Source organism: Panthera uncia, chromosome C2 (assembly GCF_023721935.1).
Source record: "Panthera uncia isolate 11264 chromosome C2, Puncia_PCG_1.0, whole genome shotgun sequence".
Classification (NCBI taxonomy): Eukaryota; Metazoa; Chordata; class Mammalia; order Carnivora; family Felidae; genus Panthera; species Panthera uncia.
In genome coordinates this window covers 149,521,195-149,536,873 of record NC_064810.1, presented here as the reverse complement: position 1 = coordinate 149,536,873, position 15,679 = coordinate 149,521,195, and the positions used below count along the sequence as shown (strand labels likewise).

At 57.3% G+C, this 15,679-nt stretch overlaps 3 protein-coding genes across 3 annotated transcripts in view; 2 read left to right on the top strand and 1 right to left on the bottom strand.

The window, feature by feature from the left end:
• Positions 1 to 625, top strand: part of DLEC1 (DLEC1 cilia and flagella associated protein) — a 91,842-nt gene extending 91,217 nt beyond the window's left edge. Inside the window, exons 28-30 of the mRNA XM_049629231.1 lie at positions 7 to 58; positions 234 to 357; positions 443 to 625. Coding sequence (XP_049485188.1) covers positions 7 to 58; positions 234 to 357; positions 443 to 566 — 300 coding nt within the window. The 3' untranslated portion in view covers positions 567 to 625. The remainder of the gene's footprint in view (positions 1 to 6; positions 59 to 233; positions 358 to 442) is intronic.
• Positions 626 to 816: 191 nt separating this feature from the next.
• Positions 817 to 10,524, bottom strand: ACAA1 (acetyl-CoA acyltransferase 1). Its single transcript, XM_049629007.1, has 12 exons — positions 10,260 to 10,524; positions 9,980 to 10,073; positions 8,950 to 9,007; positions 7,016 to 7,095; positions 6,671 to 6,713; positions 4,523 to 4,621; positions 3,601 to 3,681; positions 2,270 to 2,460; positions 1,946 to 2,125; positions 1,615 to 1,670; positions 1,357 to 1,502; positions 817 to 1,099 (listed from the first exon to the last, which is right to left on the bottom strand). The coding sequence occupies exons 1-12, from the start codon at positions 10,434 to 10,436 to the stop codon at positions 1,024 to 1,026; spliced, it is 1,281 nt and encodes a 426-aa protein (XP_049484964.1). The 5' UTR covers positions 10,437 to 10,524; the 3' UTR covers positions 817 to 1,023.
• A 1,533-nt stretch (positions 10,525 to 12,057) lies between these two features.
• MYD88 (MYD88 innate immune signal transduction adaptor) lies at positions 12,058 to 15,418 on the top strand. Its single transcript, XM_049629008.1, has 5 exons — positions 12,058 to 12,446; positions 13,274 to 13,408; positions 13,744 to 13,924; positions 14,105 to 14,196; positions 14,473 to 15,418. The coding sequence occupies exons 1-5, from the start codon at positions 12,119 to 12,121 to the stop codon at positions 14,625 to 14,627; spliced, it is 891 nt and encodes a 296-aa protein (XP_049484965.1). The 5' UTR covers positions 12,058 to 12,118; the 3' UTR covers positions 14,628 to 15,418.
• The last annotated feature ends 261 nt before the right edge of the window (positions 15,419 to 15,679 follow it).

Genomic DNA, 15,679 nt, shown 5'->3' with positions numbered 1-15,679 from the left:
CGGGAGGTCTACCTCATGAACCTGAGTGGCTGTCGGAGCTACTGGGCCGTGCTGATGGGTAGGTTGTACATGCCCACGGTTTCCCCTGCAGGCTGGCACCACCTGGGAGTTCCTGCATCGGAAACTAGGCCGATTCCCAAATCCCAAGTGACCCCAGGGTTGCCCTGCCCTGTGGCACTGATGGGGACCTTCCCGGGGCGGCACATGAGCTGCCTATGCTTCCTTTGGTGCAGGTCGGCAGGAGCCAGACGACGACCCTGGGGCCTTCAGGGTATCTCCAAGCAGTGGGCTGCTGGAAGCACGACTGGTCAACGCACCCCCAAATACCATCACCCTCCAAGTTTTCTTCACTGCCAGGTACCAGCCTCTCCCAGCCCTGCCCACAGGCTAGAGCCCCTGGCCGGGGCTCCCTTCCTAACCTCAGCACCTCCACTCCCCATAGGAGCAGTGAGCTGTACGAGTCCACGCTGGCGGTGGAAGGTGTGCTTGGTGAGGCGGCTTGCACCCTGCGGCTCCGAGGCCAAGGCTCTTATGACGAGAGATACATGTCACCCCACCAGCTCTGAGGCTCTGCCCTCAGCCCCCAGCTTCGGAAATAAAACATGACCCAGAGCCGGGGAACAGATGTGCTGGGCAGACGTGCACGCTGATGGACCTCCAAGCAGCTCCTGGGATGGAAGGGACTCCCTTGCAGGGCAGGCCTCGCGTGCCCTCAGCACTAACGCAAAAGGCAGGAAGAATGAGTACTCAGCTAGGCAAGAGGCAACACCACCAACAGCCAGAACCGGCCCTTGGGAAAAACCACAACCACCAAGATGAGAATGCATATTTACTGTCTGATGCATAGCTCACCCCCCAGGACTTACATGGTGGCCTGGGTAACCTGGCAGAGAGCAGCCCTCTACCTCGGCCACACCTACACTGCGTCACCAGCGCTCACGTTAGTCCCCGTGTCTTGCTCTGCCCGGTGCTGTGGCCACCCCCAGAGCAGAACTAAACGGTGCCCCTGGCCTGGGGCCTCACTCAGTTTCCAGGGTATTCAAAGACAGCAGCGGCTCCCATCCCGGTCCCGATGCACATGGACACCACCCCGTATGCCCTGTGGACACAAGATGGATTGTGTTTGCTGGGTGAAGGCACCAGGGCAGAGGCCTCATCACCAAGCCCTCCCGGGTTCCCAGACTGCCCACCTAGGCCCGCGCACAGGGTGGCAGACCCTCGCTGCAGGCCCCGGCGCCCTTCCCCCTGGCCCTCAGGGCAGACCAGGGTCATGGCCCTCTAGCCTCAGCGTGTGGGGGCCTGTACGCTACCCCACCCTGCGCATCCACGTGACACCCCCATGGGGGTCAGCCTCACCTCTTCCCGCGGCGCTTTAGTTCGTTGAGGAGCGTGATGACCTGTCGAGCTCCAGTGCAGCCCAGTGGGTGACCCAAGGCCACCGCACCCCCCAGAGGGTTCACCTTCTCGGGGGGGAGTCCCAGCTTCTCCACACAGTAGACAGCCTGGAGGGAGGCAGAGCATCAGCTGTAGTTCCCTCCCCTCCCCCCACCGTGCGCCCACTCGCCCCAGCTCCACTAGCCAGGGCCCGGGCAGCCGTGGGAAAGAAAAGCTCACCTGGCTTGCGAAGGCCTCATTGATCTCAAAGATGTCCACGTCATTCACTGTCAGCCCTGCGGGCAAGGGGAAAGACCTGAACTGACCCAGTGTCCCCCTGGGAGGACTCGTCTCCCCAGGCCCCCATCCCATCCAAGACCTAAAGGCAGCTTGGTGTGTCTGCCCCACACGGGCAGGTGGGTCCCGGCTGTGAGGTCGGGAAGGGGCTTGGGTAGGGATGCTGGCCTGCCCCACCTTCCCTCTGCACCAATCACGTGACCTACCCACCCCCAACAACAGCGAGAGAGGCAGGGGTCAGATCCAGATCCAGACTGTGAAGGAGGCGCCTTACCTGCTTTTTGCAAAGCTACAGGAATGGCACAGGCAGGTCCGATGCCCATGATGTCAGGTGGGACCCCAACCACTGCATAGGACCTCAGGACCCCAAGGATGGGAAGGCCCAACTCTTCTGCCTTGGATCTCCGGGCCAGCAGGAGGGCAGCTGCCCCATCACTCACCTGACTAGAGTTTCCTAGAGGCAAATCACAGGCGTCAGGATGCCTCAGGGCAGGGAGGAAGAGTTCCACCTGCACACCTCGCCTGGAGGCTCCAGGCACCCAGAGAACACCCTGCAAGGCCGCTGCCCCTCCTGTCCCCGCCCCCAGCCCGATCTCACCAGCCGTGGTAGAGCCGCCCTTCTTGAAGGCAGGCTTCAGTTTGGCCAGGCCCTCCATGGTGGTGTTGGGGCGGATACCCTCATCCTGGGCCACGGTGATGCTCCTCTCGGTCCCCTTGTCATCATGGACCGTGGTGGTCACAGGCACGATCTCAGCTCGGAAACAGCCCTTGCTCTGGGCTCTGGCGGCCCTGCCAGCACCATGGACAGCCAGGCTCAGGCTCCCTTGGGGTTCCCTTCCCTCCAGGGTCCCTCCCACTGCCTCCACCGCCCCTGCCCATCGGGGCAGGCACACAAGCTCAGGCTGCTAAATGCGAGGCCGTGTGGCCTCGGGTCGCAGGGAGCTCTAAGGGACTGCCTTGGGCCCCTCCACCCCAGCCTGGGCGCGGGAGGCCTTCTTCGCTGCCAGCCTCATACCTTCAGATCCCGGCCAATCCCAGTCTTGATGGGGAAGGGGACGTTTAGATGTGGTGGCTCCCCTTTGAGCCCGGCACCCAAGTGGGACTGAGCCTGCCGTCTGCCTCTGCCAAACTAGGGACAGAGCCCCAGGAGTATCTGTGCCAGGCTCTGCCACCTTGTCTGCCCCGTCCTGGGAGCTCAATTTCATCTCCCCGGTTTCCATCTACTGAAAATGACACATACTAGCTACTTAGCACATCTTAGGATTTGAACAGTACAAAAGCACAAGGCGTTTTAGGGTCATCCTTGCAATCATATGCAAAATGTCAGTGCCTGGGGGTCTCCCCTGGGGAACATTCCACACTTCCCACCAAGTTTTCAAATGGCTACCTGACCCCAAGTGGCTAGGAACCACTGCCTCAGAGAAGCCCACTCCCTTCTCTTGCCATTCTTTCTGGGCATCTGGGGCTTGCCAACCTCAGCCTGCCCCTGCCCTGAGGCCCGAGCCCCTGGGGTTCTTCTGATGCTACCTGAGCTCCAGTAGTCCAGAAGCTGGCATGCCAGGGGCTCCAGCAGTGCAGGCCCCGCAATCCAGGCTATCCAGGGTAGCCCAGGGCTGCCGTGTCTAATCGCTAAGCCACAGACAGAGAAGAGTCCCGGCCCTTGTTACACTCCTGAAGATTAGATGGGGCAACTGAAGCCCAGCCAGGGAGACGAGACTCAGGCTGAGCAGACAGTAATAGGACGTGGAAGTGCTACCAACACACAGTGGCCCTGGTCCCTGCCCGCCTCTCTTTCCTGGCAGGCGCTGGGCTTAGAAACCACTCACTGCCCAGCTGTAGCCTAAGGACAGCTCCACCTGAGGCCACTTAATCCGGCCTCAGAACTTCGCTCTGCAGCCCCGTAAACACCCCATCCCAAAGAGCACTCACTTTTGCTGGGAAGCCAGGGCAAAGGTATCCTGCTTCTCCCGTGAAATGCCAAACCGCTCGGCTACATTCTCTGAAGTTATCCTAAAATGGAACCAACACACCATGCGGTCGTGCCCAGCAGCTGGGGGCCCAGGCTGGGCTGCAGGGCTGTGGTTGCAGGCCTGGGCCCCTGCAGCCGTAGGCAGCGGAGAGCAGGAGGGCCCGTCCCGCCACGGACACCGAACAACACTCAGGGTGGAGTGTGGGGGCACATCTGCTATGCCTCGAGGAAAGCTGCTCCAATCTGGGAAGATGAAGTCTCCCAGGGTCCTCCGGGAAGGCCACGCCCAGGCTTTCTGCTCACAGTGGTCAGAGCCCGCCCTCATCCTGGGAGCCCAGAGCCACAGCTAGGCCTTCCAACCTGGGCTTCTGGCTTTCCAGGCCTCCCCGTGAAATAGGGTCACCGGACGTGGAGGAAGCCAGGGCACTGCCCTCCCCGAGCCTCAAATCCAGGGGAGCCAGGACTCCCTGCTTACGGACCCAGGGGACGGCCCAGAGGCTCGATGACATTAGCGGTAGAGCTAAGGTGCCACGCCAATGCAAGGCGCTTGTAACACTGCATCTGACAGGGCCCAAGCTCCCTCACAGCGTGCTCCAACTCAAAGCTTCCCACTGCGAGTGTCTAAGCCTCCAAGGCTTTGGCATACAGCTGCCATCGTCCCTCGTGCAACTGGCCCCTCAGGGTGGGAAGGACAGGCTGGGCCGTGACTGGAGACCCAGAAGCACGGAGGACCTGGAGGCCCCAGGAAAGGGAAGTCAGGGGCAAGTCCCATCCCCATGTCCCAGCGGAGCAGAACAGGCCCAGAGGCAGGAGGCCACAAGATGATCCAAGCCCCCGTGCCCCTGCTCCAGGTCAGGAAGGGAGCCGCGGGGACACACTCACCCCATAGGAATCAGGCAATCTCTGGCCTTCTCCTTCTCCACCAAGCGTGAAGTGATATTTCCGGGGTTCCCTCTGTCAGCCAGGGACATGGACTCTACCCTGAGGAGGGAGCGGAGGAGGTGGTCACTCTCAGGACTCGCCCAGGGTTAGCTGTGCATCTGGCGAGTGATGGGAAATAGCCAGGGAGCCCTGGGAAATCCAGCGGGCTGTGTGGGAACCCTGGGCAGGGCACTGGACAGCAAGGCAGAGCTGGGGGTGCAGGGCTGCTGAGTCATTCCCACCCCAGGACAGAGTCTGCACAGTCCACGCTGCCAGACAGCACTATGCTTCCCTAACACAACTCTCCTGTAGCCAGTCGAATCAGCAGTTCCTAGGAGAACGGCCTAGTGCTAGCCACAGTAGGGGGAGAGCCCAGGGCCAGAAGTCCAGGCCCTGCCCTCAGGCACCAAAGGTTCAGAGGGCAGAAGAGACAAATATTTAAAAAGCCAGAGACCAAAGAGCATCTGACCTGCATAGACCAGGAGGTGGTAATTGCTCACAGGAAGGCAAGATCTCAGAGAGGTCAAAAAGCCCATCAACGAGATGCAGGAACACAGGGCCTCAAGGGATGACACATAACTGGGTGCTTTCCATGTGCCCTGTGCTATTTTAAAATCTTTTCAGATATTAGAGCACTTTGACAGCATCAGTCCCATGACATACGTCCCAGAGTGTTAGCTGCTGTTATTACTCTACTTGATTTTATCAACTTCAACAGGACTGCGGTAGTTATCCCCATTTTAGAGATGAGGCCCAGAGAGGTGAGTAACTTGTCCGTAGTCACTCAGCAGAGATCCAGATTTAGAAATGTAGGTGTCTGGCCCCAGAGCCCACTCCCAACCAGGATGCCAGGAGCTACTGTTCATGATCAGCCTATGGGGGACAGTCTTGACCCAGACCCTCAATAGTCTGGAAACACAGTCTTTATCCCGCCTGGGGGCTCAGACACCCTCTAAAAAACTCATGAGGGCTCCTGCCAAGTTACCCACACCTTTCCGTCCTCCAGTAAGATAGAGGAACATGAGAGAAATCAAAGGGCAGAGTGGCAGTGGCCCTTGCCTGGCCAAAGGCCCCACAGTGTGGCCTCTGGCTTTATTTACAAGTGGATAGGACAGAGCAACCCAGCACCACGCAGTACAGCCTCAAGGAGGCCCGACAGTGCTCCAATCAAGAAATGCTACAAAGGGGGAGCCTGGGTGGCTCAGTCAGTTGAGCATCCGACTTTGGCTCAGGTCATGATCTCACAGTCCGTGAGTTCAAGCCCCGCGTCGGGCTCTGTGTTGACAGCTCAGAGCCTGGAGCCTGCTTCCGATTGTGTCTCCCTCTCTCTCTGCCCCTCCCCCGCTCATGCTCTGTCTCTGTCTCTGTCTCTCTCTCTCTCTCTCTCAAAAATAAATAAACATTAAAAAAATAAAAATTAAAAAAATGCTACAGAGAAGAAACGAAAGGCAGAGAGTGTGTCAAAACCCTGGGGCTGCTCGCGTCCCAGAGCCTGCCCTCCCAACACAAGACACTCCTCCCGCTCTGGGCCCGAGGGCCCTTCCCCTCTGGGAGGCACTGCCTGTTGCACCTCCAGGGGCTCCATGTGCCACGGCTGAAGAAGACAGCCACAGCTGACCGTGCCCTCAGAGCCCAGGAGGCAGCTGCAAGTTTCCGCCTTGGTACCAAAGAGGGAGACCAGGGGACTGACAGCCTAAAGAAACGGACAGACTAGTTATACAACAGGCAATTGTCCCTGGCTTTGGGAAACCAAAACTGCAATGCTTCTCTCAACAGCATCATAAATGAGAAAGGGGCCAGACAAGGAAACCCAAGTTCTAGGTTTTTTCAAAATACTTGCATTTTCCAGCCTGACAGATTTCCAAGAAAGCAAGCTCTTAAAAGCCAATTAATTCCCTTTCCCCACTAGTGCTAAGAGGTATGCATGATTCCCGAGCACCCAGAGCTTGGGGCTACTTCTAAGCTGAATTTGTGGGAACCTACTCTCAGCCAGCTGCCTTAAAGGGGTAGGGGGAATCCTGTAATCCTAGCCTCTGAGAACTCAAGAGATGCAAATTAGTTTTACTGTTAGAAATTGGTCAGTAAGCTCTGGCAGAAAGAAATTCTTACCCACAAGCCATGCCAATGTCATAAGACCCATTTCTGATGCCACCTGCAACAAAAGCATTTCATAAACATCCTTTATCAGAGTCCATCTGTTCTGGGAACAGAGGAGCCTCTTCCCCACCTGGTCTCTAAGTGGGACTCAGCCCCAGCCTCAGATTTGGAAGACTCAAGCATCCAGAAAAGGCTGGGTGCAGTGGCAAAGGGTTATCCTTCACTGTGTGGTCAGAGAAAGCCCTCTCAGAAATCCGTATTGCTTGCCCAGCAGACAGTGACCTTGCCGACCCAAACCCGTGGAGCCAGGACCAAGGCCAGGCTATAGCAGTGGGCACCCACCCTGTCACAACTTACCAGCTATGTTGGCCACTGCCTGGAGCCCAGACGAACACTGTCTATTGACAGTGGACAAAGGCACAGTCTCTGGGATGTCACTGAAACAGAAAGTGAGACCACAATCAGCACCCTCTCCTCTGCCAGGCTCTCATGGAAAGCAGGTCTATGCTCCTGGTCAATAGCACTGCCCCATCAAGGGGTGCAAAAACCAGGGGAACAAACCAGCAGCCCTATCCCCACTGCAGGCCAGACCCATACTGAGCACACCCCGTCTCTGCAGGCACTTGCTCTCCAGGGCCCCATAGTACATGCCCTTTCCCCGTGATTCTCCTCAACCAAGGTCAAAAACAGCCCAAGGTCAAGGAAAGCTGGTTGGGCCACTGGGAGCCTTCTTTCTTTCCCTTTGAAAATTAAAAAAGGAAAATTATACATCTGTTTCCTCCAAAACAACAGAGAAGGGGATCTATTGCTGGGCCAAAGAACCAAAGCAAAAAAAAAAAAAAAAAAAGTCTCAAGTATGAAGTCAGAAACCATCAGCCTTACTAGTACCCATATGGCTAACCCTTTATGTTCCGATTCTCTCTGGAAGGCCTGTTCCCAGCTGGACAAAGAACACTCGACGGGTACCAAGTGTTGTAATATGCCCTATTGGGGTGTGTTCCCCGAGGCTCCTACACTGGTCCCAGTCCTAGAAGCTGGTGGGGCTGCCCCTCCTGAAGTATCCTGCCCTCGCCAAGGGTACAAAGCCCTGTGGAAATCCTCAGGCCCTCTTTAGACCCATGAAGCCTGAACCTCAGTGGGTGAAAGTGCTCAGTGATGCTGGTGTGCAGCCAGTGTTGGTAACCCCTGAGCCAGGCCAGGCTCTGCTGACTCAGAGAGGTAGCCTCCAAGCCCATGCAGCCTGTTTAGGCCTTCCCAGGTGTCCTGACTCCTTACTACCTAGTCACCACCTCTTCCCCCCAGCCACCAAGTGTTCACTAAATACCTACTCCATACAAGGCACCATGTGAGGGAGGGTTATTTCTTCTCCAGGTAGCTGGGTGTGCAAAGTTAAGTGGTTCTTTTCTTTTCTTTTCTTTTCTTTTTTTTTAATATTTATTTTGAGATTGGGGGGGCGAGCGGGGGAGGGGCAGAGAGAGAGAGGGTGAGAGAAAGAATCCCAAGTAGGCTCCAGACTCTCAGCACGGAGCCCAATTCGGGGCATGAACTGAGATCATGACCTGAGCTGAAATCAAGAGTTGGACACTTAACTAACTCAGCCACCAGGTGCCCCAAAATTAAGTGGTTTTTAAATCCACACATTAAAATAATTTAAGCACTCCTCTCCCGTCTTAGGACAGCGAGTAGTGAAGGGCAAGTTCAACCAGGGCCCCTCCTGGAAGACCCCTTGCCCCAGGGTTCTGCCATGTCCCCAAGTCTCTGATGTGCTGTGCCCTGGGAGGTCCCAGCCTGCTCAACTAGCTTTAAAAAGCTCAAAGTCACTTTTCAGTGTGCTGAAGGGTAACCTTCCTGGTTAGCTACCTGGCAAAACAGGACAGAACCCACACTTAAAAAAGGCAGAGCAACAAGCCAACTTTGTCTAGATCATCACGGCACAGATAACTTTTTCTCTATTCCCCAAGGCCCTGTTTGTCCTGGCTCAGAGCCAGTAATGTACCCTTCACTCAAAGTAAGGGAGGGGCACCTAGCTGGCTCAGTAGGTAGAGCATGCAACTCTCGGTCTTGGGGTAGTAAGTTTGAGCCCCACGTTGAGTGTAGACATCACTTAAAAAAAAAAAAAAAGTGCCAAAGTAGGGGAAAGGTAGTGTCCACAAGAACAGGGTGCCAAGGACTCAGATTGCATCCAGGCCTGGTGTCCAACCTGACCCTCTTCCACTCATAGGCTGAGTCCCCTGGGGCCCGAGCCTACTCGAGAGTCAAAATAACCCACAGCTAGAACTAGAAAAGTTTACCTCAGAAACTGGGCAATTCGGGCCATGATTGCTCCGGCCCCCGGCTGAAGCACATTTCCTGTGGACAACAAACCTTTATTCAGATAGTGTTCTAGACAGGAAGGTACAGTTGTGACTACTAGCAAGGGGACATTCCAGATCCTTCTTCAGCAACACAAGCCCTCAGCAGTTCCCTTGAGGCCCTAGAATTTCAAGGAGCCAGTCATACAGCAGCTTGCTCTGACCATACAATTAAACCCCATCTCCGAGAGTCGCAAGGTCCCTTGCCCATGCACCCTGCTTTTCCAAATCAATGCACAGCGGGCTGGTTGCCTGCCTTTAAAGGAAACATGGAAAGCAGATTGCAAGGCGAAGATTGCAAGGCAAAACTTGCGGGCAAACGAAGTGGTCTTGTCAGTTAGGAAAATGAATTTCTGAAAATGCCCACCTCCCTGAGTGTCCTCAGCCAAGCCCTGCAGGCATTTCCGAGGTGGAACAGTGATTCCCCACTTAGGGGTGGCACCTACTTGATGGGAGCCTGGCCGTGTTCTGGTGTTTCCAGGCTAGAGGAGTAGGGGTGGAGGGAAAGGGTCGGAAAGTCAAGAGACCCTGGATTCGGGTGCAATCTCTGCCGAAAATTTCCCAGGACTTAGTTTCTCCATCTGTGAGGGGCTGAACTACATGGTATTTGATGGTCCCTGTGTTCTGTGGTGGCACAGACAGGATGGGTAGTGAACCCTAGCCTTTGGTCTCCTATGGTGTCCGGTGTCCGCAAATCCCTGTGACAAGTGCTTGGGTGTTAGAATGTCATTGAGATCGCTGCTTTCCAACAAACTCCACAGGCAGAACTTGCTTGGGGTAGGGGTGGGGCGGAACGTGCCTGGAGGCGGTAGCCCTAAAGGAACAATTAAATTCGAATGCAAGGAGCCCCTGGTCATTTCTCTCAGTGAAAGCACCTGGAAAGTGCCTGGAGGGTGAGGTGTTTGAGAAGGGCTTTGGCCGGATGGGAGGGCGAGGAGGACCGAGCCCAGGGCCTGGGCAGTGTGCTCACCCACGCAGATGTCCCCCAGCTGGGCAGGGCTCAGCTTGACGTCTCGGAGAACCGCGGTCATGACGGCAGAGAGAAGCTCGTCGGGGGTGGTGTCCTGCAGCGGGAAGCGCGGCCACCGTGGTCTCCCGCCGGCGATGCACGGGGTTCCCGGGACCCCCGCTCCCCCATCCCACCCGAGGGACACAGCGGTCACAGCTCGGGCGCAGAGCCACCCCCGCGCCAGACCCCAGACCGCTCTGGCCCGCGGTCTCCCACCCGGCGCCCGGCCCAGGGGCCTCACCTTGAAGCCGCCGCGGCCCCCTCGGCCAATGGCGGTGCGCCGCCCGTGCACTACCACCACGTCGTCGGCCGACACCGGCTGAGCGCCGCTCCAGCACGGCGCGGCCTGCGGCGCCGGCTCCCAACCCGAACCGGGCCTGCCCGTCAGGTGCCCGAGCACTACCTGCAACCTACGCATCGCGCAACTCTGTGGGGTAGACCTCCAACCTGCGGGTACAGCGTAGGAGCTAACAGCCCGCCCGCGGCGCAGGCGCAGAGCCGCACTCTACCCCGGCCCCTTAACACGGCCCACAGCCCCGCCCCCAAGGCCCCGCCTATCGCTTGTCTCAGCCAACCAGAGGGCTGTGTGCCTGAGGTCCCGCCCCCGCTTCCAACCAAAGCAGCTAAAGCGGAGCTCTCGGTTTACGCCGAGGGTCTTTCTACTCAAAGCCCCGCCTGCGGTGGCCTAAGGCGGCCAACCAGGAGGTGGACACTTCCGAAGCCCCGCCCAGAATTGCGGGCCGGAAACCTTTCTACTCGCAGCACCGCCTACTGCCAAACCCGAGGAGAGACTCCCAGAGCCCGTTCGGTACCTTGAAACAAACTCCGCCACTGCCGGGGCTCGCTTCCCCTAAAACTCTGCCCACGGCCTGCCACCAAACCGAAGACTGGACCACCAAAGGCCCCGCCTACGGCTTCCGGTTTGGGAAGGAGGAGGCGGGGACTCAATTCTTTCCCCTTCCTGGTCTTCTCGACTGTCTCCTGAGTCCCAGTTCCGAAGCTGGGGGACTTAATTCCGAGACGCCCCAGAGCCCTACCCCGATGTGCTTGGGCTCTCCTGGGAAGTCTTTCGAGAACACTGAGGGAACTGGGGAGTCTGGTGCGGCAGGAGAACAGATTGTGTAAAGTGGCCGAGATGTAACAAGCTCTTAATCTAGAGAGAATACCTATTTTACCAATTTTGCAGTAATTCGGGTTTATTTAATTAATGCTCACCTCCTGCACTAGGCTGAGGTCTGCACCAAGGCAGGGAGGCACCCTGTATCCGGGATGCCTGCAACATGCTTGACACTTAGCAGGTGATCAATAAATACCTATTGAATTAAAGACCAAAGTTCCTTAGGTCAGGACTGTGTTTTCCAACTTCCCTCCCCCCATAACCCTAGAGAGCAAGGCTGGTGCCCCCTTGACTCCCGTTGGTAAATGTGTTTCTCTAGACCCCAGAGAATAGCCCTGCGTTTGTCCCAGACACCAAAGGCCAGGGTGTTATCCTCAACCCCGGACGGTTTCCCACCTTTCAAAGGCAGGACCATGGCATGCCTCAGGCTCCAGAAGGTAGCATACCCTTTCCCACCTCACCTCTGGGTGTACAGCTGGAGATTCCCCCACAATCCCAAGGCCTGGATTGTGCATTCCCGGGAGATCCAGGGACAGGGTTGGGGGGAAGGGCTCCTCCTTTGCCCCCTCCCCGCCATCCTCGAGGGCAGTAACATATGAACCCCGCAGATCCCCAAAGGAAAGGATGTGATTCTATCAGATCCCAAAGGGCAAGGCCCCTATTTCCTACAACCCCCAAAGGAAGGTCGTGTCCCCCCTACTCGCCACCGCCCTAGACCCTGGAGGACAGGTCTGTGGGCCTCCACACCTCAAAAGGCAGGTCCCCCGGTTCCCATGTCCCCTGTCGCCCGAGACCCCGCGAGCAGAGATGGGGCACCCCCACCTCCACACAAGTGCTAGGGCTCCAGATTGAAGGGCAGGGCGGCGCTTCTCGGAAACAGAAACCCGCGGGGCGGGGCCGGGGGCGGGGGTGGCGGTAAAGGAAGGAGGAAGAGCGGACCGGCTGCGCGACTCGACAGCGCTGAGGCTCCGGGGTAGCCCGCCATGGCCGCCGGAGGCTCCCGCGCGGGGTCCGCGTCCCCCATCCCCTCGGCGTCCTCCCTGCCTCTAGCTGCCCTCAACGTGCGAGTGCGGCGCCGCCTGTCGCTGTTCCTGAACGTGCGGACGCAGGTGGCGGCCGACTGGACGGCGCTGGCTGAGGAGATGGGCTTCGAGTACTTGGAGATCCGGCAGCTGGAGGCGCATGCCGACCCCATGGGCAAGCTCCTGGACGACTGGCAGGGACGCCCGGGAGCCTCGGTGGGCCGTCTGCTGGAGCTGCTCACCAAGCTGGGCCGCGATGACGTGCTGGTGGAACTGGGGCCCAGCATCGGTGAGGACACGCGTTCCCGGCCTCATACCGGGGGGGGGACGAGGGAGCTGACCTTCACCAGCCTCAGCATCCATTCTCCCCTGGAGAGGCCCCCTTTTTCTGCCTGGGGGCAGGGGAGGGGGGCTGGAGGCAGCCTGCAGAGGGGGTACCACCGTGTGGGACCAGTTCCCTCTTTCAACACTGGGATGACAGGAACTGGAGAAAGGAGGTGAAGGGTGGGAGAGGCAGACAACAGAGGGAAACATCTTAGGCAAATGTTTTCCTGTAGGGCCAGGACTCAGAATCGGGGTCCTCTGTGGGGGAGTCAGGACTACTTCAAGTACAGCAACGGGACAGGTGAGGGACTGAAAGCTGACAGTCACGGAAACCTCAGGTCCCAGGGAAATGCATCCCTTCCTGCCACTACCTGCCACATAATATAGACGGCTGCATCTTGCCTGGCTGGGGTCTCGTTTATATACCCACCACTGCGTCTCCTGAGCCGTTCTTGCATATCCCGTCCCTTGCTCACATCAGCCGTGGATCCTAGAAGAAGCAGACCTTGGGTTCAGGAGTCCTAGGAAGGAGGGCCAGGACAAAGGGACAGAAGGACACAAGCCTGGCCATGATGACTTCCCAGACGACCAGAACACCGTCCCTTCGGGATGGTCAGAGCCAGGTGGGAGCTCAACTTTTCAGAGCTGTTGGACTGTGCATGGCACCAGTGCGCTGGGAAAGCCCTGGAGCACAACATAGCTAAGGAAGTAGGGCCAGGGATGGATCCTGACTGTGGATAGAGGCATGGGACAAACCCAGGGAGCCTGCCACACCCTGTCTCTTCCCCACAGAGGAGGATTGCCAGAAGTATATTCTGAAACAGCAGCAGGAGGAGTCTGAGAAGCCCTTACAGGTGGCTGCTGTAGATAGCAGTGACCCACGGACATCAGAGCTGGCGGGCATCACCACGCTTGATGACCCCTTGGGTAAGGATCCAGTACTGCTCTGCCGGGCCAGGCGTGACAGGTGGACCATAGGACATTGTGTTAAGATCATCCTCACCTAGGAAATGGGAATAATGATCTTACCTCTGAGTTGGTGTGAGACTCTCATGTATCTGTCTTATGGTCAACCCAGGGCTTGGCCCAGGGTGGGAGGTGGAGGGGAGAGGCACTCACCTTTCCTCTCCTGGGAAGAGCACTTTCTCTTAGTGTCATTTTGGGATTGGTGTAGGGTTCAGGACCGAGTCACCCAGGCTGGGGGTTCCTGGCGGGCTCCTCTTTTGCAGAGGTTTAACATCACCCTTGTGCTCTGCACCCAGGGCAAATGCCGGAGCGTTTTGATGCCTTCATCTGCTACTGCCCCAGCGATATCCAGTTTGTTCAGGAGATGATCCGGCAGCTGGAACAGACAGATTACCGGCTGAAGTTGTGTGTGTCTGATCGCGATGTCCTCCCTGGCACCTGTGTCTGGTCCATCGCCAGTGAGCTCATTGAGAAGAGGTTGGCTAAGAGGCCAGTGGGGTCAAGTGGGTGGGTACACAAAGGCCTGCCCAAGGGATCCAGATGCTGAGATTCTCCCAGTTGGACCCTGTCTAGTCTGACCACAGTGGACTCCTCCTGAGGCCATCCCCTGATGAACCAGGTTGGCACAGTGCCTGCAGCCTGCCCGCTCTCCCCTAGGTGCCGCCGGATGGTGGTGGTGGTCTCTGATGATTACCTGCAAAGCAAGGAATGTGACTTCCAGACTAAGTTTGCGCTCAGCCTCTCTCCCGGTAAGCTCAGCACTGCCTTTGCCACAGAGGAGGGGGTAGACGGGGCCCCGGGATGCCATCAGTCCCTCATCAAGGGCCACGGATGCAGCACCAAGGAACTCCTGTAGGTTTCCGCACACTTGAGTGTGTGTGCACATGAGTGCCCTCTGTGTGGGTGAATGGGTGCCACGGGTGCTTGATTGCGGGGAGGCCTGTTGTTAACGCCTGGGCTGGGGACGGATCCCACTAGCTGTGGAGGGAGGGCCTGGTGCCAGCTCTGAACCTCTTGGCTTGCAGGTGCCCATCAGAAGCGACTGATCCCCATCAAGTACAAGGCAATGAAGAAAGAGTTCCCCAGCATCCTGCGGTTCATCACTGTCTGCGACTACACCAACCCTTGCACCAAGTCCTGGTTCTGGACCCGCCTTGCCAAGGCCCTGTCCCTGCCCTGAAGATTGCCCCGGGCCCCTGGGCGTGTGTGCTTCTGCCCCTGCCTCCTCCTGCCGTAGGGGTAACCTGTGCCCCACTTGCTTCTCAGTTCCGGGAGACGCCAACTCCACAGACACCCTGTACGTCCTGCACGGGACCAGTAACGTGTCCACGTGCTGGGTTATCGAGCCAGGACAGCGGAATCCAGGGCCAGCTGGGACTGAGAAGAGCTCCAGCAGAGCCGGCTCTGACCTGTCCACACGTCTTGGGCCTCGGTCTCTCCACCTGAGAACTAAGTAGGGTAGGGAGAACTGGTAGTAGCTGTGTTTGAATCACTGTCGAGGGAGCCCAGCCCTGGACAAAGGTGTGGCCCACGTGTGTTCCTTTTCTCTTTTTACCCCCTTCATTGAAACCAGACTCTGGAAAGAACCCAATATGCCAGCATCTGTGCCTGCAGGGCAGCACAGAACGAGAGAGAGAGCGAGAGAGAGCGAGCTGCTTGAACTCGCATAGCAAGTAAGCTGCAGACATAGGTGTTCTTCCCTCCCTACGGCATCTGTATGCTAGTTACCTTTGAGCTCTCCTCAGGGGAGAAAATGTCTTGGTCTCAGGTCTCTGTCCCAGGGCAAAGCCCAGGACCCTAAATCGAATAGAAAATGTGTCTTTCCTGCTCCGCGCCCAGCCAGGCTGGGGCAAGGTACCTTTCCTCAGGGTCTTGGTGGGGGGACTGGAGGCCCCTCCCTGCATGATCTTGATGAAGCACCTAGCTGACCATGCACTTATCCTCACTTGGGGACGTTGGGGAATATTTTTTAAACAAGTTCAAAAAAGTATCTTTCGTACCTGTTTTGTCTGCATTGTGAGAATTTCAGAGAGAGCTGAGATATGCCTGCGTTTGTCATTTCCCTTCTGTATCCTGGGTTTATAATAAAGAGTTCTCTACTTTTGGAAAAATAGCAGGTTTCACTTGTGTCTGGGAGATTGGAAGCAGTTTACTGGGGATAAAGCTCTCCTGGGCAAGAGAAATGGGCCCACTGGGTAGGTTCCAGTGGGTTTGTTTGGCAGGGGCTTCTCG

Bases quoted from the DNA above. Each gene is read 5' to 3' on its own strand.
- ACAA1 (XM_049629007.1), bottom strand. From the start codon at position 10,436: ATGCGTAGGTTGCAGGTAGTGCTCGGGCACCTGACGGGCAGGCCCGGT. The intron at 9,008-9,979 runs GTGAGCACACTG...TGTTGTCCACAG, and splicing joins GCTGGGGGACATCTGCGTGG to GAAATGTGCTTCAGCCGGGG. The intron at 1,671-1,945 runs GTAAGGCGCCTC...CCTTGCCCGCAG, and splicing joins TGTAGCTTTGCAAAAAGCAG to GGCTGACAGTGAATGACGTG.
- MYD88 (XM_049629008.1), top strand. From the start codon at position 12,119: ATGGCCGCCGGAGGCTCCCGCGCGGGGTCCGCGTCCCCCATCCCCTCG. The intron at 12,447-13,273 runs GTGAGGACACGC...TCTTCCCCACAG, and splicing joins GGAACTGGGGCCCAGCATCG to AGGAGGATTGCCAGAAGTAT. The intron at 13,925-14,104 runs GTTGGCTAAGAG...GCTCTCCCCTAG, and splicing joins AGTGAGCTCATTGAGAAGAG to GTGCCGCCGGATGGTGGTGG.